We start from the raw sequence: 22,480 nt of genomic DNA, 5'->3' as shown, positions 1-22,480 counted from the left end.
TAAGGAACGCTTTTTTGTTTACTTTTTAACCGGTCCCTCCCTATTTATAGTCCCAGGGGAAAGACTGACCAAAACTAATGTTCCTACCCTATCATAACTATCATGTAAAATAAAGCTTTATTTTTTGCATGGACTAGGTGACAAATAGCATGGACTAGGTGACAAATAGCATGGACTAGGTGACTAGTGTGTAAGATATAATGCAAAGTCAACATGAGTTGAGTATATTAATCTTTATTAATTAATATCCCATAGTTTAAAACAAAGTGACATTGAAAGAAAAGTGCTTGAATTAAAAACACCCAACTATGTCTTACTATACTTGTGAGGACATTTTGGGGACCAACAAAATTTTGATTCCCATTCAAAATCCTATTTTCCCTAACCCCAACCCCAAAATAGCCTTTTTATAAGTGACGACCGGCCAAATGTCCTCACTTCTCTAAAGTTTTGTTGGTTTACTATTCTAGTAAGGACTTCTGGTCCTCACAAGTTCAGTAAAATGTACACACACGACAAATGGCTCTCCGAATAAAACACTGATAGGAGTTTCAGCTAAATCTTAAGCAGCACAAAATGTAAATTCATGCTTGTTCTCTGTTGTCTCCCCATCTGACTTATAAACAGTTCTACACTTCACAACACTATCAGCAATACCCACATTCACCAACCACCCACTGCCCTCACACTGGCTAATGAATTCACCATAAATAACACCATCACATTCTGTGTGTCTTTCAACATCCACATTCAATAGTCATTCTTGTATATTCATGTCCCCACTGAAATCAAATGGGCCTTTAACCACGGGGGGTATCAGACATTGCTTGGGGGAAACCCTCTCCCTCCTCCGCTCTCTTTTTCTGCATTTCTTCAGAAAGCCTGTAGTCACGTATAGAAAACAGTGTACAAAACAGTAACAACACCTTCCTAATATTGAGTTGCACCCCCTTTTGCCCTCAGAACAGCCTCAATTCGTCAGGGCATGGACTCTACAAGGTGTCAATAGTGTTCCACAGGGATGCTGGCCCATGTTGCATCCAATGCTTCCCACAATTATGTCAAGTTGGTTGGTGGACCATTCTTGATGCACACAGGAAACTGTTTAGTGTGAAAAACCCAGCAGCGTTGCAGTTCTTGACATAAACCTGTGTGCCCCGGCATCTACTACCATACCCTGTTCATAGGCATTTAGATCTTGTGTCTTGCCATTCACCCTCTGAATGGCACACATACACAATCCACGTCTCAATTGTCTCAACGCTTAAAAATCCTTTACATTGATTGAAGTGGATTTAACAGGTGACATCAGGGATCATATCTTTCACCTGGTCAGCCTTGGAAAGAGTCCTTAATGTTCTGTACACTGTTTATATCCTTAATTTGACATTCAAAATAACTGTCTGATAAGAGACTTAAAGTGCCATCTTCCCATTATAGTTAAGACATTAAACATACTGTACATTTACCAGGCACTGCACCTCCCTCCATTGAACAATTCAGACTCATAAAAATTAAACAAATATCACTTTATAATTTGTAAAAAATAAAAACCCTCGCTCAAAGCTGAAACACTGAAATAGCATTGAGAATAATTACTGAAACGATCTGGTCTACATACATATTGCTAATAACACTATCATATCTACTGTTATTAATTTCTGTCTCGGTCTGTGTGTGTGTGTATGTATATATGTGTATATCTAAAGCCTATAGAACACACCCTGCTCCAATACTTAAACGCGCCTTTCCTTCCTGACTTTCTGAAATCTTAGAACCGCGTACCCAGGGGTTTGGACCATGTGAATGGTCATCCCCTCAGCCCATACAGACTGCATCATTATGTGAGACCTACACACCCCACTCAATCATGTTGGGCACTTCCATCGACCCAGGGTCAATGACCTGCATGCCCTTTCTGTTGGAAGATAACACACCTATTTAGAGTAGAAGGGGAGTTTTCCTTCCTCCACTTTCCTTCTCTTTACAAATAAGTAGATGCATAGTCACTTGTGTTGATAATAGTCTTTGCTGTTCGGAGCTAAATTAATGACGTGCAGTGCATTTGGAGTGTTGGTTAGATACACTGGTCAACATTCTAAAGTGACATAGCATATTTGTTGACATTAGCTGGTGTTAGTTTTGTGTAGGAAATAAAAATGGTCGCTCTGGAACGTGTGGTTGATTTCTCATGTCTTCCATTGACATCCATATGGCTTCAATCCACTGAAGTGGATACAAGGCCACAAAATGTCTGCTTGCATCACTTCAATTCACCTGTTCAGTTTCAATCTCTGAGTACTCCATCTTCCACATACTTATCCCCTCAAAACGGCACCTCTTGGCATACTTCTCTCTCTTGGTTTTCAATCCTTCAATATGGAACCTCCTGGAATGCATCTAGTCCCATCCTTGAATCCATGAGTATCAAAAGAATCTCCTTTCCAATGATGAGTCAACCACGTCCTGGTGCAGAAGCTTCATAATGGTGTTCACAATGCAAGTTCTCAGGCTGTGGCCAATGAAAGGCTTAAATGTGCATTTCTACCAAGCATCAGCAGCTAGCTCAGTTACAGTGACTACGCCATGGTTCCAGTGGGGCACAATTCCATTTCCACCCTTTTCTTTTGTTGTAGTTCTCCCTCCAGACTAGGAGGTGGAGCTGTGGTGCCGTCTACTTGGCGTCCCCTGGCCTGGGCCCGGGGCTCGAAGAAGTGCCCAGGCGTCTGCTGTGGCTCCTCCAGCGCTGGCGGAGGACAAAGTCGTAGTTGGCCGAGGTGGCCATGGCGTAGAACACGTTGGCCTTGTCAGGGATCTGGAGTTCTGGTGGGAGAGGAAGGGAACATATAGATCAGTATGGGTTGTATGGGGATTATATTGAGTGCCATACAGATTTGGGGTGTATCTCAATAGTCTATGGTGGCTTCTTTTCCTTGTCTCCTCTCCTTTATCTGTACTGATCAACAACAGAGGTGAACGCAATGCAAAATGTAGTTTAAAAGTGCAGAGGAAGAAAGGAGACAAGGGAGAGTAAGCTTCTTTCCTATTCTGACTGAGCTCACCTTTGTCCTGGGACAGCAGCTGTGTGAGGCTGAAGTCTGTACAGCTCATGTTCTCCAGGTTGTGTTTGTCCAGGGCCCTCTGGATCACCTGGGGACTGTGGTCCTGACTGGTCAGCTGGACAAGAGGAACAGAGAGACAAGGTTAGTAGAACACACTGGCCATATAAGCTGCTTGAAGTGTACACTCTTATGGAGGTGAAAACCCAAATTATTATTATTACTACAATCTAGAAAATCAACTATCATCCCTAACCAGTGAAGAGAGAGATCTACATTGGCGCACTTTAAGGGAGTATTTGTTAGAGTTCACTCACCAGAATGCTCTTATAGACATTGCCGTTGTTGCCGCACTCCACGCTGACCCTCACGATGCAGGAGTCAGCTACCTGCTTGTTATAGACGGGTTTAGAGCACGGAGGAGAGGAGGAGGAGCAACAGGAGGAGGAGGAAGAGCAGTCAGGGCTCATGGCCATAGAGGAGTAGGAGAGGTCGGGCTGGGAGGAGCTGCAGGAGGCGTTGGAGGGAGTGGGGGAGGTGGTGTTGGAGGAGAGGCCTTCAGACACGTTGTGGAGTGACCCTGACAGAGACTGGGAGAGAGGAGGCATAATAAATGCTCCATGCTAACTGGCTAATAACTGTTATACATAAACATGGTCAACATATAACTTCAGACCTGGATTCAAACAGTACTTTAGCTGTGCTTTATTGAGCTTGCCTGGCACATTGGAACCAATAGAATACTCCCCAAAGTGCAAACCGCACCCAAATGGCTCTCCAGGCAGGCTCAATCAAAACTCAAAATAATATTTGAAAGAAATCAAATATTTGAACCCAGATCTGATTGAATCCTGGACATGGTTATCTACCTTGAGTTTGACTCCGAGGGGAGAGGGCTGTGGTGAGGACAGATCCTCCATCTCAGAACCACTGGAGCCTGATGACGACACACTGAGCTGGTCTGAATGGGTCTTTCTGCTGGAGACATCAGTGCCCGACAGAAACCTACACACACATGAAAACGGAAAGAGTTCATTATTAAAGTGCTCAGAAATACCTCAAAAACACTCACAATAGAAATGAGGTATAGACAGACACCCTGATGAAGGCATTAGCCAAGACGCGCTGGTGTGTTTTAATAATGCTGTAGCCCACGCAAAGGCTTTTTAACTTTCAAACCCACACGAGCGCCTGGACTTTGATTTTTTTTAACACCACTTAACAACCATTTGTGGATATCATTTTTCCTTTAGCTTTTCAATGACTATTCCCCTCCAAGAGCACCTGCTGTTTGGGAATACCTGCAGGACTATTGCTACTTCTTTTTCCTCAATAGATTAGGTATATTCCTAACATACATTGTCTTTAGCCAATGACAGGAGTGTATTTTGTATTTATTAGGATCCCCATTAAATCACTAAATATACTCCTGTCTGTCATTGGCCGAAGACAAAGATGACAGGAGTGGAATGTTAGCTAGAAAAAGACTGGTACCCAGCCTAGCTACAACACAGTGGAGTATTGTATTTGGGTAGACAGTGGCACAGGGTAAATAATACATTATGTCAGAAAGGATTCTTGACATTTTGGCCATAGGAAGGTCAGACTTACGAGGCGAGCTTCTTGTTGAGCAGGCGCTGGCTCCAGGAAGAGGGTGAGTTTGGACAAGGGTCGACCGGATGCTCCAGAGCGCGGGACAGCTCATAACTCTCCTGGTCATTGAGCATGGTGTGGTTCTGCAGCCAGGCTGAGATGGTCTGGTCTACCGGGAGGCTGTAGCAGGAGCAGAACGCCTGCAGCTGGCCGATCTGAGACAGGATCTCAAACTCCTGATAGAGGGAGGGAGGGAGAGAGTGTCATGATACAGCCCACTTACACAGTACTGGTAACTGGTTACTGAGATTGGTTGCATTTATTTTAAAAACCACTAGGGGGTGACACTTACCCGTCTACGTTTCTCAAAGTTAATGAGGCCACCCTGTGAATTGGGATACAAATAGGATTGAAATGAGCTCACATATCAGACCACTGTAAATGCAGAAAAATAATAGACAAGGAAAGTGGGTCATATAAATAGGAGTGAAAAGTTGGGATGTTCTGACCACCAAAAAGTCTAGGAAGGCCACATCACAAAGCCACACTCGTATTGAATACATTGGGTTAGATATTAGAATTGTGATCTCACCTCTACTGTGTCTGTGAGTGCAGTATCCAGCATGGTGAGGACTGTCAGGTAGGTTCCCAGGTAGGGGACTACACCACTGGTAGGGCTCTGTTTGAGGGACGATAAGACACTACGTCATACAGCAGCCTATCCTAGATTATACACGCGTCCAAAATGGCACCCTATTCCTGCCTAGTGCACTCATTTTCACCAGAGCCTTGGTCAAAAAAAAGGGAACTAAATAAGGAGCCATTGGGACACGTTCTAAACAATGTAAACAATTTATATTATGTGAAGGACAATGGGATGGTACGTCATAAAACAGTTCAGTGTTTATACAGAAAGCATAGACAGAATCATCACCTAACCTTTATATAACATTGACAACGCTGACCTGTGATGATCCACGATGACTAAAAAGGGTCTAAGTTAAGTTAACTTTGTACAACATCAATTCAAGTGTCATTAAAGTGAGCAAAAGGCAAGTGTTGTAATTTGAGCTGACAAAGAGTTTCCACTGGACGAGAGGATGGAAATTAAAAGGAGGAAGGTTGGAACGGAGAGAGATCTATATTAGGGAATCACTGTGTGACCCAAATGGCACCCTATTCCCTAAATAGTGCACTACTTTTGACCAGAAAGTATTGCACTATATAGAAAATAGGGGGCCATTCGGGAAGCATCCAGTATCACAGACAGAGGCTGCATGTAACTTGTTTTGGAGAAGTCGAAACTAGGACGGGTCAGGAGCATTAAGGGGTATTCCTACCTCACTTCCTCTTTTCGCTCTAAAGCATTAGGAAGAGACTTGTTTGCTGAGCTAACAGTATTATTTTAGTCTTCTCCACGTATCTCGTGCTCTGTGGTCCAAAGTCAAAGAATAAGGAAGCCACATAATGTCAGCAGATTTTAATGGATTCGCACGATTGTTGTGGACAGTAACTGAATATTATCAGCATGCTAGCTCTTCATACAATATACTGTAGGTGCTCAGACAGAAGTTATATAATTTTAGTACAGATCATGTTAGAACACCTAAAGCACGGGAAGGAAGTAGTCTTACCATCTGTTTAGACATGGGGCACAGCTGGGGTGACTTGGGGGTGGCGTTGTCATCCGGCTGGCTGCCATCCTAAAGAACAGCAAAAACAGTCACATTAGGCTTGGTTTAAAAAGGGCACGGAAAATCATTCAATTGCCATCCATTAGCCAAGAATCAATAAAGTCTTCTAAAGGTTCCTACACATGAGAGTGCTTGAAATAGCGTGCATTATTCAGTCACACTACCTGCATATACTTGTTTTGGGCTTAAACAAGTACCTGGAGTTTGATATGAGATGGGTGGGGCAATCATAGCAAGCCAAATAGCTGTTCTATAATAGTTCCTTGTACAGTGAGTGCAGTACAAGGTTAAGTTATTTAATTAATGAATAACTACTTAGTTCTTGTTATTATTGGGTGTGGTGTCTGATTGGTTGTCCCCCGTCATGATAAGGCTGAGATTGAGCATTGAATCACCAATAAAACCCAAGCACACACCCTTCTTTAGACAATCAGCCAGTGGTGGTTGGTGGTACTTTAAAATGGGAGGACGGGCTCATAGTAATGGCTGGAACGGAATTGTATCAAACACCTGGTTTTCCATGTGCTTAATACCATTCCATTAACTCCATTCCATCCATTATGAGCCATTCTCCCCTCACCAGCCTCCTCTGGAATCAACACATACCAAGTCACCTCCGCCTGGTAACAGATGTTGCTAGTTTTACCCGGAGGCGTGTGTGGGTTCAGTCAAAGCGGTGTGACTCAATGTGCCCAGCCCAAAACTGGCAGTCATATTGAATACGCCACCTTTAGATGTGGGCCGTTTACAAAGCCAACAAGTAAAAGTGAATATAATATGATAGACAGTGCTATCAGATATGAATGACCCTATTTGATTGTGTGGCCAACGTATAAAGTACAATGGCTCTTTTGTGCTGAAGTGTACACTTCCGATATGATAACAGCCCTATCATTATACTGCATTAACACCCATATCAGTCTTTTAGTTGGCGGCAGGTAGCCTAGCAGTTAAGAGCATTAAGAACTGGAAGGTCGCTGGTTCGGATCCCTGAGCTGACTCGGTGAAAAATCTGTCAATATGCCCTTGAGGATAGCACTTAACCCTAATTGCGTCTGCTAAATTATTAAAATGTAAATGAAAAAAAATGCTTATGGAACAGAACAGTAAATGTTGCTACTCAGGTGGAAAATGTATTTTTAAGTGGTGTTCTTACTGTTGAACTAGAACTCTACGGTTGTGTTTCCATTCTGTGTTTATTTTTTTTAATTGAACCTTCATTTAACTAGGCAAGTCAGTTAACAACAAATTCTTATTGACAATGACGGCCTACCGGGGAACAGTGGGTTAACTGCCATGTTCAGAACAACAGATTTGTTTTACCTTGTCAGCTCGGGGATTCGATCCAGCGACCTTTCGGTAATTGGCCCAACGCTCTAATCATTACCATTATTTGGTTCTATTCCGTGGTTCTTACCTCCACCAGGATCTCTCTGCTGGTCAGAACACAGTTCTCATCTGGGAACGTCTCACACAGCTGGTCGAAACAGGCCATACAATCCCTAAAATAAAATGAATTGTCAGTTTTCAAAAATGTGCAGTATGCATCTCAGCCACCATATTCAGGGTTGCTTTCCACTCAATGGAAAATATTCAAGTGGTTTTCAGTTCAGAAGTAGAGTAAATCCTGGTCTGAGAAACTTACCCTCAGAATCACTGGCTGACAAAATGTAAACCTGCTACCGTGCCTCTGCATATCTCACCTGTTGACAGCAGCCCAGGTCTTCTTGAGGCGGTACACAGCGTTGGACTGCAGGGCTGACAGGATGGCTCTTAGAGAAGAGAAGTTCTTCAGTGTTCTGCACTCCTACAGAGGACAGGACCGAACACAATGCCTACATTTAGCCACTTAAGAAAGAGTTTTCCTGTTGCTTTCCTAAATATCTACATATTTTTTTACAGCTAAACATGTCTCTAAAGATATCAAAATGAAGATAAATATATGTTCTATGTATACCATCTGGGCTTGCTGACCTGTGCTATGGCGATCCACCACTCTATCACCCTGGCCCTGAGGGTGGGGCTGGTGTGGGGGAGGAGAGGGGAGCTAGGGGCCATAGATGGACTCAGGGTTGAGGAGGAGACCGAGATCGGAGACTTTGGCGAGGAGCACAGCAGGGAGGTGATGACCCGGTTGGTGACGGCGTTGAACTGGGCAATGGTGGCGCGGACGGTGGGTGCCACGTTGCGGCTCTCCTTCTTGTCCCGCTGAGACCAGACACAGCCCAGGCACTGGAACGGGACCACTTTGATGAAGAGGTCCTATAGGAAGGAGGGAAATACACTTTGTAAGATTTGTCATTCATGCGGAGTGATTGAACAGAAAGGATCGGGTCATAAAGATGATTAACACTTACAGAGTCCAATCGTGTCAGCTGCTCTGCCACTTCTATGACAGGGAAGTCCATAAAGTCTCCAGTCACCTCCTTCAGTACTTCCTCTCCTGATGCCTCCTCTCCTGACCCCTCTTTCTGCTGACAATCACCATTATCTATTGGTGCAGACTGATGCAGACTAATGCGATCTAGGAAGAAAATAAGCAAAAAAATAAGCAAAATCACAACTTGTAAGACTTCTACTGGTGAGGTAGGATGCCGTTTTTTGCTTGTGAGAGAAAGAGACAAGGATAAAAACTTGAAACAGCGATGGACTACCTGCATTTGTCCAATAAAACCCTGAGTTTGATTTGTGTTGAAAAACGTTTTTCTACGGTTTGCCTTACTGAACGCTACCAACCTTCTTCCTGGAGCTTCTTGAGCAGTGTCTCAGCTGTTTGTGCGAGGCGACGAAAGGCGAGGCGGTGACGGAGGTGGAAACAGAGCAGCCTCAGGGAGGGGTGCCGAGGGGGTTCCCTGAAGTCCTCCCTGTGTTCCTCTAGCCAGGTTCTGATCAGGGGCACCAGGGTGCTGGAGGAGGGGGTGGTGATTAATATCAAGGGTGTTTTATGGTGAGAAGACATTGTAGAAGTAGTTGAGAGAGTGAAGTTCCTCATACCTCCTTGGGCAGACTGTGTTGTCTAGGTTGGCAATCATATCATCCCTATGGAAATAGAGACATGCAGTACTTAGAAAAAAACAGAATGTTTGCTCAATGGTTACTGCTCCTACAAGGGATTTAGGGGCACAAAGCAATGTTTTGACCAACATGGTCTCTCCTCCCACGCCATGAATCTGACACGCAAGAGTAGCCCTTTACTAACATATAAACTACAGAGACCTGACCTTCGGGGGAAAGCCCATTGCTGTCGATTACAATCCATGTGCCATGGGGCTAGCGTATGGTGACGTCAGTTTCATAAGGAAGCCTGTTGCTACCAGCGCTGCAGAAACGAAGGTGACAGCTTAAAAAACAATTCATCATTATCTCTAGGGTTCTAAATGTCATAGGTCAGAGCAGATAGCTTTAAACTCCAGTAAAAGGCTAACTACTGAACTGGTAAGGGGTCTTACTAGTCAATAGCTCAGAAAAGTTCAATACAATGTTATCGCAGAATAAGGTTCCCAGATTTTCCAGAAATCCCAGTTAGAGAATTCCTGGATATCATGAGGGAATAAGCAGGAGATCCAGGAATCCTCCAACTATGATATCTGAAAACCTCAGTTGTATTTTTTGGGCAGAAAATATTATGAATAACCTATGAGGCAGCATTTTTAGAAAGGAGTCTTTAGACATTCTTGTTGGACCCGTCATGTGGTAGGTAATTAGGAACCGGTTAGGCAAACTCATAACTGACTGATTGTTGCCTCCCACGGCATCACACAAATATGTATGGGGTGAAACTGAATTATTCAAACTAGGACAGACTTACAACATTAGACTGGTAGTCCTGCATCATGCCAGATGCCTTCCAAATATTGTTGAAAGAGGTGCAACCAAAGTGCAGCCTCGGAGATTAGTCAGAGGTTATTAGTCTGATAAGATTTCAGGTCATTTTGTATGGGTCCTATCTAGGCAAGACTCAAGGGTTTACTTTACAAGATGTCTTTAGTCAACTGTTTTCAATTACTTTTCCCATTTACAAAAACACATACAGTTAAAGTTACCTTAACAGTAAGTGTCTGCTAAATACATTATCATATGACAAAACATTCGAAAAGTAACATAGCATCATATAATCTCTGTAACCATCTCACCTCTGGATGAGCAACAGCACTGTGCCACATACCGAATTACATTTATGGTAAATGTATGTTGCTCTGAATAACAACAAAAAAACAACAACCACCATGAAATCCTATTCTGTGTCTCACCTCTGGAAGAGCAGTTCTATGAGTGTGTTGGTGGTGGTGAAGGTTCTGTAGGTGGACAGAAACACTCTGACATAATCAGATTCCTGGTGTTCTGAGTCCAGCAGGTGGGTTACCAGGCGCTCCAGGGTCCCCGCTTTCAACCGACGCACCTTCAATCAAATACAAATCTACTTTATTCATAATGAACTTTTTACATTAGCAGTTGTCGCAAAGTGCTTGTCTCCCTCTCCCTACATATCTTTCCCTTTCTCCGCCTCTTGTCCTTTGTCTATCCCCAGTCTTTCCTTCTCCACATCTCTCTCTGATCATTCATTCTCTCAAAGTGCTTTTACCTTCACTGTGTGGTACTGGATGAAGTTGAAAGCCGTTGGAGTCGACAGGGACATAGTGAGAGGCTCTGAGGGGTCCTGGGTGGAGGGGCTGGGGAGCACAGGCTCCCTACATAGCGTTATGCCGAACACAGCCCCCTCTTCCACCTCCTCCCCCCACTCCTGCACTGGGTCCTGGTGGGAGACAAAGGGAGTGGAGGTGAGACTTCAATAGAATAGAATAGTAATTGCACATTAAGGGTTGTTGACATTAGCCAAAAGTGCCATAACACACAGAATGAATCAAAATGGGTTTGCCGGTCCTACTAAATTCACATAGATGTTCAACTTCAACTGCAGTGAAGTGGCCTACATTTTCCTCATGCTCTGTGACACAAACACCACCAGCCAAATGTAGAGATCTTCACATTCAAAGCATTCAGGCAATGAGCAGTTTAAGTGAGAAGGTTAAGCACAGCTACGTCAATAGCAGCGTTCCACAGATGCTGCTTTCAAACAACATAGAATTATCAGTTCAATCCAGGCAGGCACTGCAGAGGCATCAATTAGTCTGTCTAGCAGCTGGTGTGAGAGCTTTTTAAACATTGATTGCACATCTCACAATGTTAAGGGACCAAATGTAAAACGTGTGGCACATTTTTAGCTAGACATCCATCTATGCAAATGTAAATGCTGCAGAGGCACCTGCTATTAGACTGCATGCCTGTACAGCAACAGGTATGTGACGTCATTAAATAGATATTAGACATTCACAATGTATAGGGACCTAAACGTCAACGTGTGGCATGTTTTCAGCTAGACATGTTTTTGGTAACAGATGAATTTACTATACTGTATGATTATATCCCATCTGACTGGTATGAGGGCACATTATACATTTTGAAATGTATAATTGCTAGTTATAGACCTCCATGTCTAAAATGTGGAAGGTTTTTAGCAAGACGTGCAAAATCGTTGCTCCCTCCACTCAAGCTATACTACATCAACTCCCATTCCATCATCCAGAGCAAAGATAATATTCAATCTCCATCAAAGAGAACCACAATGGAAATACGTTTAAGTTCTCCTCAACGTTTTTAAATGCATTGCATCCATGTGTTGTTCAATTGTGCCATTAAATGGTCAAATAAATACAATTACATAAAAACACTATGGCATTTCCTTCTCTTTTGAAGAGGCCAACGTACGGCGTTAAAACCATTTCATTTCAAATGACAGCCTATTCCCTATGGGCCTTGGTCAAAAGTACTATATAGTGAATAGGGTGCCATTTGACACACAGCCAGACACTTCCTGGCATACAGAAGGAGACCCACATAGCCCATATTAGCCCAACATCCCATAGACTAGACAGAGGTTATACCCTCACCATGTAACCAGAGAATCAGGTTTCAGTTTCACTGATAGGGCAGAGTGTAGAGTGAGTAGGGTAGAGTGAGTAGGGTGTGGCGCTACCAGCTCTGTAGCCCCTAGACTTTGACCCGACTGGGTGGGTAGACCAGACCTGTAGCTTTTAGACAAAGCAGAACTCACTGTATCCATGGGGCCTGCCTACCCCATGCACTGGAGAGCACTACAGTACCTCTCAGCATCTCTGTGTTCTGTTCACGTCGGTAACAAAATCGGAGTAACACATTTCAGTAACATCTAGCAGTTCCCAGTCCCTGGAGAGAGCCCATGAATTCCATATAATAACTTCTAGGGTGAAGATTCTAGCTAGTATCCCACTGACACACAATAGAGAATCAAGCCATAAATAGAGGATGAGGAAACAAGGAAGTTTCCACATGGTCAGACATATTGGACCTGAGTTATATAGATGGCAACGTCCAAACTCTATATCTATCTCTGGTTGATGCTATTCACAGCCACTAAAAGCCTGTCGATATCCATAGTCTGTCGTAAAGAACATTGACATTCTCCAAATGAGTGTTTTGTCATTATACAACACCTAATGGAGTCTGGCTGGCTGCAGAGGGAATGAGAACAAGAGCCACTATTTACTGTGTCCTCCATATCTGTGTCCTCCATATGCCAGACATGCAAGTTTTGTTGATAACTCTCCATGGTACACTGGTCTGGACCAATAGGCTACCTCAATGTTCTGTCCCTGTCTGGTGTGTGAACACAGACACAAATGCACCTTCAAAAGATGACATAAAAACCAAAATATGAAATCTTGAAGACAATATTGAGTTAAAGTTGTGATTACACTATATGGAAAACAAAATAATATTAACGGGGGGGGGAGAAAAAATTATAATATCACAATATGCCCCTATAATAATACTTTCGATTCTTTGCTTTGTCAGTAAATGTATTAATTATTTGATCAATTATGAAGGTTTAATTATTTTAGGCTATTATTTTTTTTAAATAGCAAAATCTCACAGGATAAAAGGCTGTGTAATTAATTGATTGCATGCGACAAAAGTTGACCAAGTAGCCTAAAAGAACAGAGACATTTCAAAAGAACACAGTAAGCAATGAATAAAAGGTAAAACTAATACCATTGACAAACGCCATTTCCCCATATTTCCCAATCGTTTTAGTTGATGAAAGAAGGTAAAGTTTCCAGTAGTTTAGGGAGAAATGTCTTCTGTTTTGTTGCTGGTAGATACTGATATTCCAATGAAGTAATCCGTGAGTGAATTACCGAATGAAGTATTGGATGGCGAGTAGCCTAGTTCCGTAAATTACCTGGGATGTCGCTGATCCGACCAAAAGAACAATTCTGAATTGCGTATAATAGAGTATATTTTATATACTGTATCAACTCAAACGACATTAATAGATGAATATACTTCTAAGCAGGCTTCAAACTCGATAGCCTAGCCGCTACACAGCCTGTCTGTGTGAGCTTCGCTGTGCGACAGCCGGTTTCTGTGCAAGTCGCAGTGACTGATTGCACCTGAGCGCGAGAGCAGAGGCTGTACTAGCAGGTGAGGGCAGGGCGGGAATCTCGATACCACGCGCTTTTACGTCAACATATTTGGTGATAGCAGTGTCACAAACAGACGGTAACAGGCCATGGCATTCACAACTTTCACACTTGTAATGTTTTTTTTCTGATTATTTAGGCAAATTAAAATAATTTAAAACAATGTAATAAACAAACATTTGCACCATCTTAGTAGGTATAGATGATGTCTGATTACTGTAGGCCTACTATAGCCATAAAGGGAACATTTGCATTTTTTCCTTAAATACATTAATCCACTTTCTATTCTCTATGTACAGTATGTTAAAAAACTGGAGGCACTATGAGCTTTTTACTGTTAGTGTTTTGGGAATTCTTAAACCATCACAAGTCTGAGAAAATTCTTCAGACAAGAACCATGGGCCTGTAATGTGCTTCTCAGGTGACTGCTCCTGGTATCTCCTTCATACCTTACTGCCACTATTCTAAAATCCAGTCGGGACAGTTCTCAGGACTGCTCTCAACCCATGGTGTCTAAGAGGTATGGCATGGTTGGAAATTCCACAGAAAACTAGTCTGTTTTGTTTCTATTGAGTGTTCCAAGCCAGTGTCACCTGTTGCTGTCCTTTTCTACTGGCTGGCTGAAAGTTCCAGAATGACTTAAAACCATATTTATCATTTGGTGAAGAGAAACATGTAGGGTTTCTGTTGAGCCGAACAGTAGCTCTATAGTCCCAATGTTCTTATAGCCTTGGCTTGTGCGAGCCAGAACGAACAGCTGATATAGCATGAGGCAGCTTAATGTACAAGTACCCCCCTGGACAGGACACTAGTCTATCGCAGGGCCTTACCCCCAACATATCTCCTTAATTCTGAGTACCACTCGAGATGCATCGGGTCCCGTTTTTACAGTCTTTGGTATGACTCGGCCAGGGATCGACCTCCCAACCTTTCACTACTCATATCTGATTATAAAATTGTTACTGTAGTCTAATCTACTTTTATCCCTAAATTGTCCCAATGAGAAAGCGCCTTGACCGCCCAATGATAAGAGTGTCAACCATCTCTAGCTCAGCAGATGCCGTTTGATCAATGGCGGTTTCTATTATAAACACCCCTCATTAGCAAACAGTGGGTTTCAAAAGGGGAGAATGGGTAACTGTTGCTTAATGAGTTTCTCCCCCCCCCCTCTCTCCTCTGAATATCTGAACCATGACCATGGCCATCCAATGCCACACTCTGCCAGTCCAGAGGCACAAAGAATGAGAGGGGGTAGCCGAGGGGGCAGGGTGAACAATTAACATTAATGAGACACAGTGAATTCACAACAACGCACAACAATTGTCCGATTAGATGACTTCAAAACAAATTCATCTCGATTTTGTATAATCGATGACATGAGTAAACTGTCTTTTTGGAACAATATTTTTGTTATGAAATACGGTTTACAACTGTGGGACATGTCCAAATGATAGCCCTTATCAGAGGAGGCATGTTAAAACCAGCACGCTTCAGAAGTGACAGACACACTTCCTGTTGGACTTCCTTCCTCCTCAGTGTCAAAATAGCTACTGTGTTCAACAACACAAACTACTGAAGAAAAAGGTAACAAAAGCAGCAGCCTACATGAGAACCACATCTGCTCTGACGTAAAACCACCTCACACTGAGGTACATGACCCCTCCCTCTTACCATTTACGCAGTAACCTAACCTAGACAGTAAAGCTGGCCCCTATAAATCTCAACCCTAAATCTGCAACTAACGTCACTGGAGATGTCAGGCTCTTATAAATCAATCCTGGTAAGAGGAAGCTTCCAAAATTAAGGCAACAACTGGATATTCTGACACAAGAAAAGTGTTTTCATGTCATATTCAGGAAGCTCCCACTCACTGGTTTCACTTGCCAAGTCCCTGTAGGTCTAATACCTGACATTTATATGGTTTTAAATGGAGCTACCAAGCTAACTGACTGCTCAAATGTGTATGCACAATAACTAAATAAGGTATCAGTCAGACAAAACCCTTCAGCCTCTACACATTGAGACTCAAGCAACTCTTTTACCTAACTGGAAGGGGGAAACACCATCCCACCAAATCTAACCTCCTAAATTAATACATTACTATTTGATAGGTACTTTACACAATACCGAGTCAGACAGACCTTTAATCCTCTACGCATTGACACTCAATGCAACCCACTCCACTCTCGTCGGCCCTTAGCTATAACGAAAGGGCAAACATCACTTTTCCACCAACTCACCTCAGTGACCTCTGTGTCCAGCAGCTGGAAGCGCCTCAGCCAGAGCCCCGGCTCCATGTCCGTCAGGACGTCCACACGGTGGGTGTGTCGAAGGCACAGCAGTCTCTTCATCCTGCCTACCCGGGCTCTCAGGCCCCTGCCCTCCCCTTCTCCTCCACAGAGAGATAGTGTAGACCGCATCGTCATCCACAGGTAGTAGAGTCATCAAGGTTCTCACCTGAGAAGGGGAGAGTAGAGAGAGCCCTTACCACCACACAATAGTACAACTATGTAGGACAAGTGACAATGAATGAATGACAGGTCTACAGGACAGAATGAAAGTCATTCTTTGTTATGTTACTTTATTGCCAATTTTCTAGGAAATCCAGTAATCTTATGTTGCAAGGAAGACGTTCAATAAAGAAGACAAGAGTCATTCAACAGTACAGTACTTTATGGGAATTTCTTAATGGCATTTAGAGGGCTGGATAGCAAATATTTTGGAACACTGAATTCCTGTACATTACCCTAACATATTCATTGGTTCATAGAAGCACAATGACGTCCATTTTCTGACCCAATTCCATGAAAAGGGAATGTTGTCTACTTTTAAGAACAGGAAAAATACCAAAAATAATTTTTGAAAACTCCTCCAGTCAATCTATGAAACCATGACCAAGTCAATCAAGAAGTAACTGTCTGTCTACGTCATCACTGCTCTTTCCAGGACCGACAGGCTTTGTTCGCTCTAAACCCATATAATTCTTTGTTGACTCCACACCTTTGAGGCATTAACATAAGTGACAAAATATTATGGTTACAGTTTTGTCTTCACTTAAGTTGATATAAATAAATGGTCCACAATAGTGTACTGTGTGAGCATGAGTGAGGCTGGTCATACACACCAATCTGATTCACTATAGTCTTTTACATGCATCTCAACCCGTCCCTTCACCCAAAGGTGTAGACAACACATAGCCTGGTGCAAGACTGTGTTCTGTAGCCAACTTCATGGCAATGAACACACAGAAGAGTTGACTGAAGAACAAACAAACTATATTACCAGGCTAGGAAACACAAACAGTAACTTACATTTGATTGGTGAGCTTCTCCTTAACCACAGTTTAACAGATCAGCCAAGATTTATCTTTGGAGGGATGAAAATAACATTCCATACAGAGAAACTGTTGAGATGCCATATGATTTGGCAAGACTACAAACAGATCTGAGAACCACCCAGCCTTTTCTTGCTAAGACAGATGAAGTAAATACAAACAATACAAAAGATATGTTGTGTCAACAAGAAGACGCCAGACAACATGTGTTGTCACAACATGCCCTTTTTATAAATGGGGCTTATTTTACCAGCTTTACAGAGAAATAGGGAAAGGAGGCATAGCATGACTTAGGCTACCTATAATAATAATAACAACACAGCCATTTTACCCATATAATCCTTTGACTCCACGCCTCCATCTTTGAGTCATTAACATAAGTGGTGCCAAAAATAAACACAACCAAATATTTAGAACACAAAATGGAATGGTCACTCAGTGATTGTTGATTGTACTGGTTGGTGCTTTAACAACTTATGGTTACATTTTGGTTGTCACTTGGGTTGACTTAAATAATGCTCCACAATAATGTATGAACATGAATGACACTATTGGTCATACCAATCTGATTGACTTTAATATTTCACATGCATCTCAACCCGTCCCTTCCCCCAAAAGGTCTAGACAACACGTCGCCTGGGCCTAGACATTTAGAGTTCTGCCGCCAACTCTTCATGGCAATGAATGAACACAGAGAGGAGTTGGCTAAAGCAAAAACAGACTAGATTCCCAGGCTAGGAAACACAAATAGAAATTTCTGTAACTTACTGTGTTCGATTGGTGAGCTTCTCCTAAACCGCAGTTTGACAGATCAGCCCAGATTGATCTTTGGAGCCATGATGGTTGTACAGTTTCTCTCTGAGTGATGACAAGAGCATTCCATACAGGGAAACTGTGTTGATGGGGAGCTTGGAGCTGGAGAGAGTGGCATTGAATGGTCACTCAGTGATTGTTGATTGTACTGGTTGGTGCTTTAACAGCTGAACTATGGAGAGAGAGGGAAAGAGAGAAAGAAGGGCGGGTGGTCCTCTTTTTTCCTCTTTCCCTGTTCCCCTCTTCTCCATTGTGTAAGGTTATAATACAGTCCTGTATAAGTCATCTGTTGATTACAGATCTGTCTGGTCCAATATCTTTCCGCTTAACTTATCGCTTCATTAAAAATGAGCGAGCCCCCAACTCTGCCGCCTCGCTTTTGTTTTCTTGTTGGCAAACCATCAACACTGGAGAGATGAGCCATGCTACTGTCTCTCTGTGTGCATCGTGCCTGTATTTCTGACAATTAATATATGGAAATACTAGTCCTAAGACCTACAACTATTAAGATTAAACCGTTGTTGACCGTCAACTATATAGACAATAGTTTGTTTCTTACCTGCGAATATCCCCACATTACATGTTTGCATTGATTTTTAACCAGGGCTGATAGCATGTTTCATTATCATTTCATATGATGGTCATTTCATAAACATTGTTTTGATTACAAGTCCATGCATACACACTGGCCTCATTGACAGAGTGTGTGGAGTGGAAGGGTAGTTCAATTTAGGAAAACACAGGTGTACAATGACTAATTGATTGCCTAGCTAATTATCTTAAAGAGGGAGGGTACCTGTTGGTCTCCCTCTCACTCTCTCTCAAGTCATCAGGTTGAATAAGGGCATGAGGTACCTTGCCTTGAATGATGTTCAGACAGGTTGTTAGAACATTCTCTTCAAGAGAACGAAAAATGTAATTCGGGAGGTGTGTCTCATTGGCTACGTTCACACAGGCAGCCTAATTCACAAAAGATCTGAATTAGGCTGCCTGTGTAAACCTATGAGTTTTATATCCAAAACTAAGATTGAAAGCACACAAATCATAAATTAGTTAAAGCTTAGATTAACGGTATAGGCCTATACATGAAAAGTGAAAATGCACAGATGCTTCCAAACCTTATTCCTTATGATGTATTTGTTTACAGGTATTTTTTGCCATTTATGAATGTGTCATACAATGAGTTTATATGGGCTATAGCAGTAAAGGCCAAATTCAATATTTAAAAAAAATATATGTTTATACAGTTACACTTTTAAGAATGAAAAGCCTGTTGTATTAAATGAAGTGCCCTTTAATATAGACCACATGGAGAATTCAATAAAACTGCAAGAATGTATGTCACATTCGATCTATACATTTCATGTGTAGGCTAATGGGTGTGTCTGTGTGTATGGTGTGAGAGCAACCAATGGAAATCTAGCCCGAGCTCTGTATTAGGTCCTTTGAAATGAAGTCAATATTGTTTCCTGTTAGGAGAAAAAAGAACAAGAATAACCAAAATACACACCCATTATGCCTTGGCCTTTGTTCTGTCTCTCTGCGTGACATTCACCTCTTACCCTCTGTAGCTGCATGTAGACACACTGCGTCATAACTTCAGAAACGTCAAACACCCAATCTAAAGCAAGCACATGCTTCTTTCTTGTTGCGTCTGTGGAAAAAAAATGTACTGCTTAAACATTGATCGCTAAGGCCTGTTACAGCCCTTTGAGTATCAATAATGAAATATCTGATAGAATTGCAGGTACTGCAAAACTACAAAAACTACTAATTGAAACCTGTTCTCATTAACCAAGCAGGACTAAAGCGATTTCCAAGTACGTTTCTTCTCAGTACTCTTACAGTACACTGTCTGAAACATGTTGTCCACCATGCATGCCAGGCACTCATACTGTCAAACTCACACAAACACACACAACAAAGAACGCTTAATCCCAATGACTCATTGTGCTGGTTTGAAAAAGCATTTGTCCCTCTGCATGTCCCTCACCCCCAGCTGTCTGTCTGCCTGTCTGTCTCGTTACATAAGTCACACAGCCAGCATCATGTGAGCGAGCATGGAGAAAAGAAGGAAGAGAGAGGGACGGAGGGGAAAAGAGAGAGGGAAGGAGGGGAAGAGATAGGGAAGGAAAGGGAAGAGAGAGAGAGAGAGAGAGAGAGAGAGAGAGAGAGAGAGAGAGAAAGGGAAGGAGGGGAAGAGAGATAGAGATGGAGGGAGGGGAGAGAGAGACAGAGAGAGGAAAGTAGGGGAAGAGAGAGAGTGAGAAGGAGGGGAAGAGAGAGACAGAGAGAGGGGGAGAAAAAGAGAGAGATGGAGAAAGAGGGAGGGAGGGGAGACAGAGAGAGAGAGTTCTTGGACTTGCATCTCTGATTCTACGATATGAGGAAAGGTTGTCCCATCAACATAGTGTTGGGAGGAGATGACAGTATCATTAGTCACAGTTCAACTGAAGCACTAACAACTGGGTTGTTACACCAAATGAGTGCCTTTTGCATCCCTTTGATATTTTAAGTAGAAATTGTGCATCAATATTGAATTTTAAAAGCCTGTTATATTAAATGAATGCCCTTTAGTATAGCACATGGAGAATTCAATAAATCTGACAAACTAGTGCCAAAATGTCTCTCCGTGCATCCTCTGTGACATCTAGGAATATTTTAACTCACTTAACCCCAACATTTCTTCAAGTTTCTCTTGTTTTAATATGGTGAAACTTTATATAAAAAAAATATAAATAAAATTCTCAAAAGAAACATTGAACATCTAATAGTCAAATCATAGTGTAAAAGTAGATGAGGCGCCTCCTGAGTGGCGCAGTGGTCTAAGGCACTGCATCGCAGTGCTAGCTTAGCCACTAGAGATCCTGGTTTGAATCCAGGCTCTGTCACAGCCATCCGCGACCGGGGAGACCCATGGGCGGCGCACAATTGGCCCAGCGTCGTCTGGGTTAGGGGATGGTCTGGCCTGCATGGATGCTCTTGTCCCATTGCGCACTAGTGACTCATGTGGCAGGCTGGGCGCAATGCATGCTGACACAATTGCCAGGTGTACAGTGTTTACTCTGACACATTGGTGCGGCTGGCTTCTGGGTTAAGCGGGTATTGTGTCAAGAAGCAACGTGGCTTGGCTGGGTTGTGTTTCTGAGGACACACGGCTCTCGACCTTCGCCTCTCCTGAGTCCGTACGGGAGTTGCAGCGATGGGACCACGAAAAAGGGGTAAAAAAAAATATTTAAAGTAAAAAAAAGTAGATGAGCTTTGTAGTAACCTGGTATATTTATGTTTACCAATAGATGGCAGTATTGACTCAAGACGGGTTTTCGTTCCGCATCAGTAGCCATTTTCTGTCTGCCATATATAACCATGCTTGAGAAAGCCTCAGGTAGCTTACGCCAGGTGCATTAGGGAATGTTATTCTAAGTTACAATTAAATACTAAAATATACTTATGTGTCCGGTGTCATCAATCTAAGAAGCATTTTAAGATACTACATATTTGGCGATGAGGATGACTATGGAGGACTGCGTTGGATCTGTTTGCCACGAATTCAACGGAGTGTTTGGCGTGCGACGCTGGATGTGAGACTCAGGTGAGCGGTGGAAGATTCGGAAGGATGATTCCCTGGATACGGATAGAACAAATGATTGACTGCGTGAGGGGAGAGAGAATCGGAAAAGATGGCTTTGGCAACAATGGGCTCGCTACCACCATTTGATCCTAAAAATCAGGAATGGGAGGTGTACTGTGAAATAATGGACCATAAGCCTCTGATCTCTCTGTTCCATGAACAAAAGCCAGTACCACAAATGGTCTCTCCAAGAGTTCAACGTTGGGCTGTGTGGCTCAGGGCCTACGAGTACAGAATAATTTACAAACCAGGTAGATACCATGGAAATGCTGATGCTCTGAGTAGGCTGCCCATTCCACAAATCATCACTCAGGAAGGAGAAAATGACCAAGTCTTGATGATCGATGTGTTGGATGGAACACCGGTGAACACAGCACAAATCAGGCAATGGACTTCAAAGGATGTGACATTATCACAAGTCCATGAATTTATCCTGAAAGGATGGCCTACCGGGACAGAGCCTCAGATCATGCCTTACTATGCTCGCCGCTTGGCCTTGAGTGTTGGAGATGGGTGTGTTCTGTGGGGTTCAAGAGTAGTAATCCCATCACAAGGGCTGGGTATGCTACTGAAGTTGTTGCACCAATCGCATCTAGGTATGTCGGGAATAAAAAGCCTAGCGAGGTCATACGTCTGGTGGCCAAAGATGGACCAGGATGTGCAAAATGAGGTTAGCCTGTGTACAGATTGTCAGAGTAACAGGAAGTCACCCCCCACCGCACCATTACATCCATGGGAATGGCCAGAAAAACCATGGACAGGACTACATGTGGGCTATGCTGGAACCTTCCTAGGGAAAATGTTCCTTGTGCTGATTGATTCTCATTCAAAGTGGA

At 42.8% G+C, this 22,480-nt stretch overlaps 1 protein-coding gene across 2 annotated transcripts; it reads right to left on the bottom strand.

The window, feature by feature from the left end:
* Nucleotides 1-218: 218 nt before the first annotated feature.
* LOC106589534 (ral guanine nucleotide dissociation stimulator-like 1) lies at nt 219-18,792 on the bottom strand. 2 transcript variants are annotated; one of them, XM_045707682.1, is made up of 19 exons: nt 18,573-18,792; nt 17,969-18,115; nt 16,107-16,323; nt 10,929-11,099; nt 10,597-10,745; nt 9,341-9,385; nt 9,083-9,252; nt 8,704-8,870; nt 8,321-8,608; nt 8,050-8,153; nt 7,764-7,848; nt 6,287-6,355; nt 5,245-5,331; nt 5,005-5,037; nt 4,671-4,888; nt 3,929-4,064; nt 3,377-3,649; nt 3,063-3,177; nt 219-2,823 (listed from the first exon to the last, which is right to left on the bottom strand). In XM_045707682.1, the coding sequence occupies exons 3-19, from the start codon at nt 16,290-16,292 to the stop codon at nt 2,675-2,677; spliced, it is 2,445 nt and encodes an 814-aa protein (XP_045563638.1). In that variant the 5' UTR covers nt 16,293-16,323; nt 17,969-18,115; nt 18,573-18,792; the 3' UTR covers nt 219-2,674. The 2 variants fall into 2 exon arrangements, with proteins under 2 accessions (XP_045563638.1, XP_014035113.2); XM_014179638.2 differs by lacking the exons at nt 16,107-16,323; nt 17,969-18,115; nt 18,573-18,792 and adding an exon at nt 13,436-13,821.
* Between the last annotated feature and the right edge of the window lie 3,688 nt (nt 18,793-22,480).

Source organism: Salmo salar, chromosome ssa02 (genome assembly GCF_905237065.1).
Source record: "Salmo salar chromosome ssa02, Ssal_v3.1, whole genome shotgun sequence".
Classification (NCBI taxonomy): Eukaryota; Metazoa; Chordata; class Actinopteri; order Salmoniformes; family Salmonidae; genus Salmo; species Salmo salar.
The sequence above is the reverse complement of the archived record's forward strand: the minus strand, read 5'-3'. Positions and strand labels throughout refer to the sequence as shown.

Excerpts from the sequence above, each read along its gene's own strand:
- LOC106589534 (XM_045707682.1), bottom strand. The coding sequence starts at position 16,292 with ATGACGATGCGGTCTACACTATCTCTCTGTGGAGGAGAAGGGGAGGGC. Across the intron at positions 8,609-8,703 it reads AGCTGACACGATTGGACTCT|GACCTCTTCATCAAAGTGGT; the intron begins GTAAGTGTTAAT and ends TCCTTCCTATAG. Across the intron at positions 6,356-7,763 it reads GCAGAGAGATCCTGGTGGAG|GATGGCAGCCAGCCGGATGA; the intron begins GTAAGAACCACG and ends GCTGTTCTTTAG.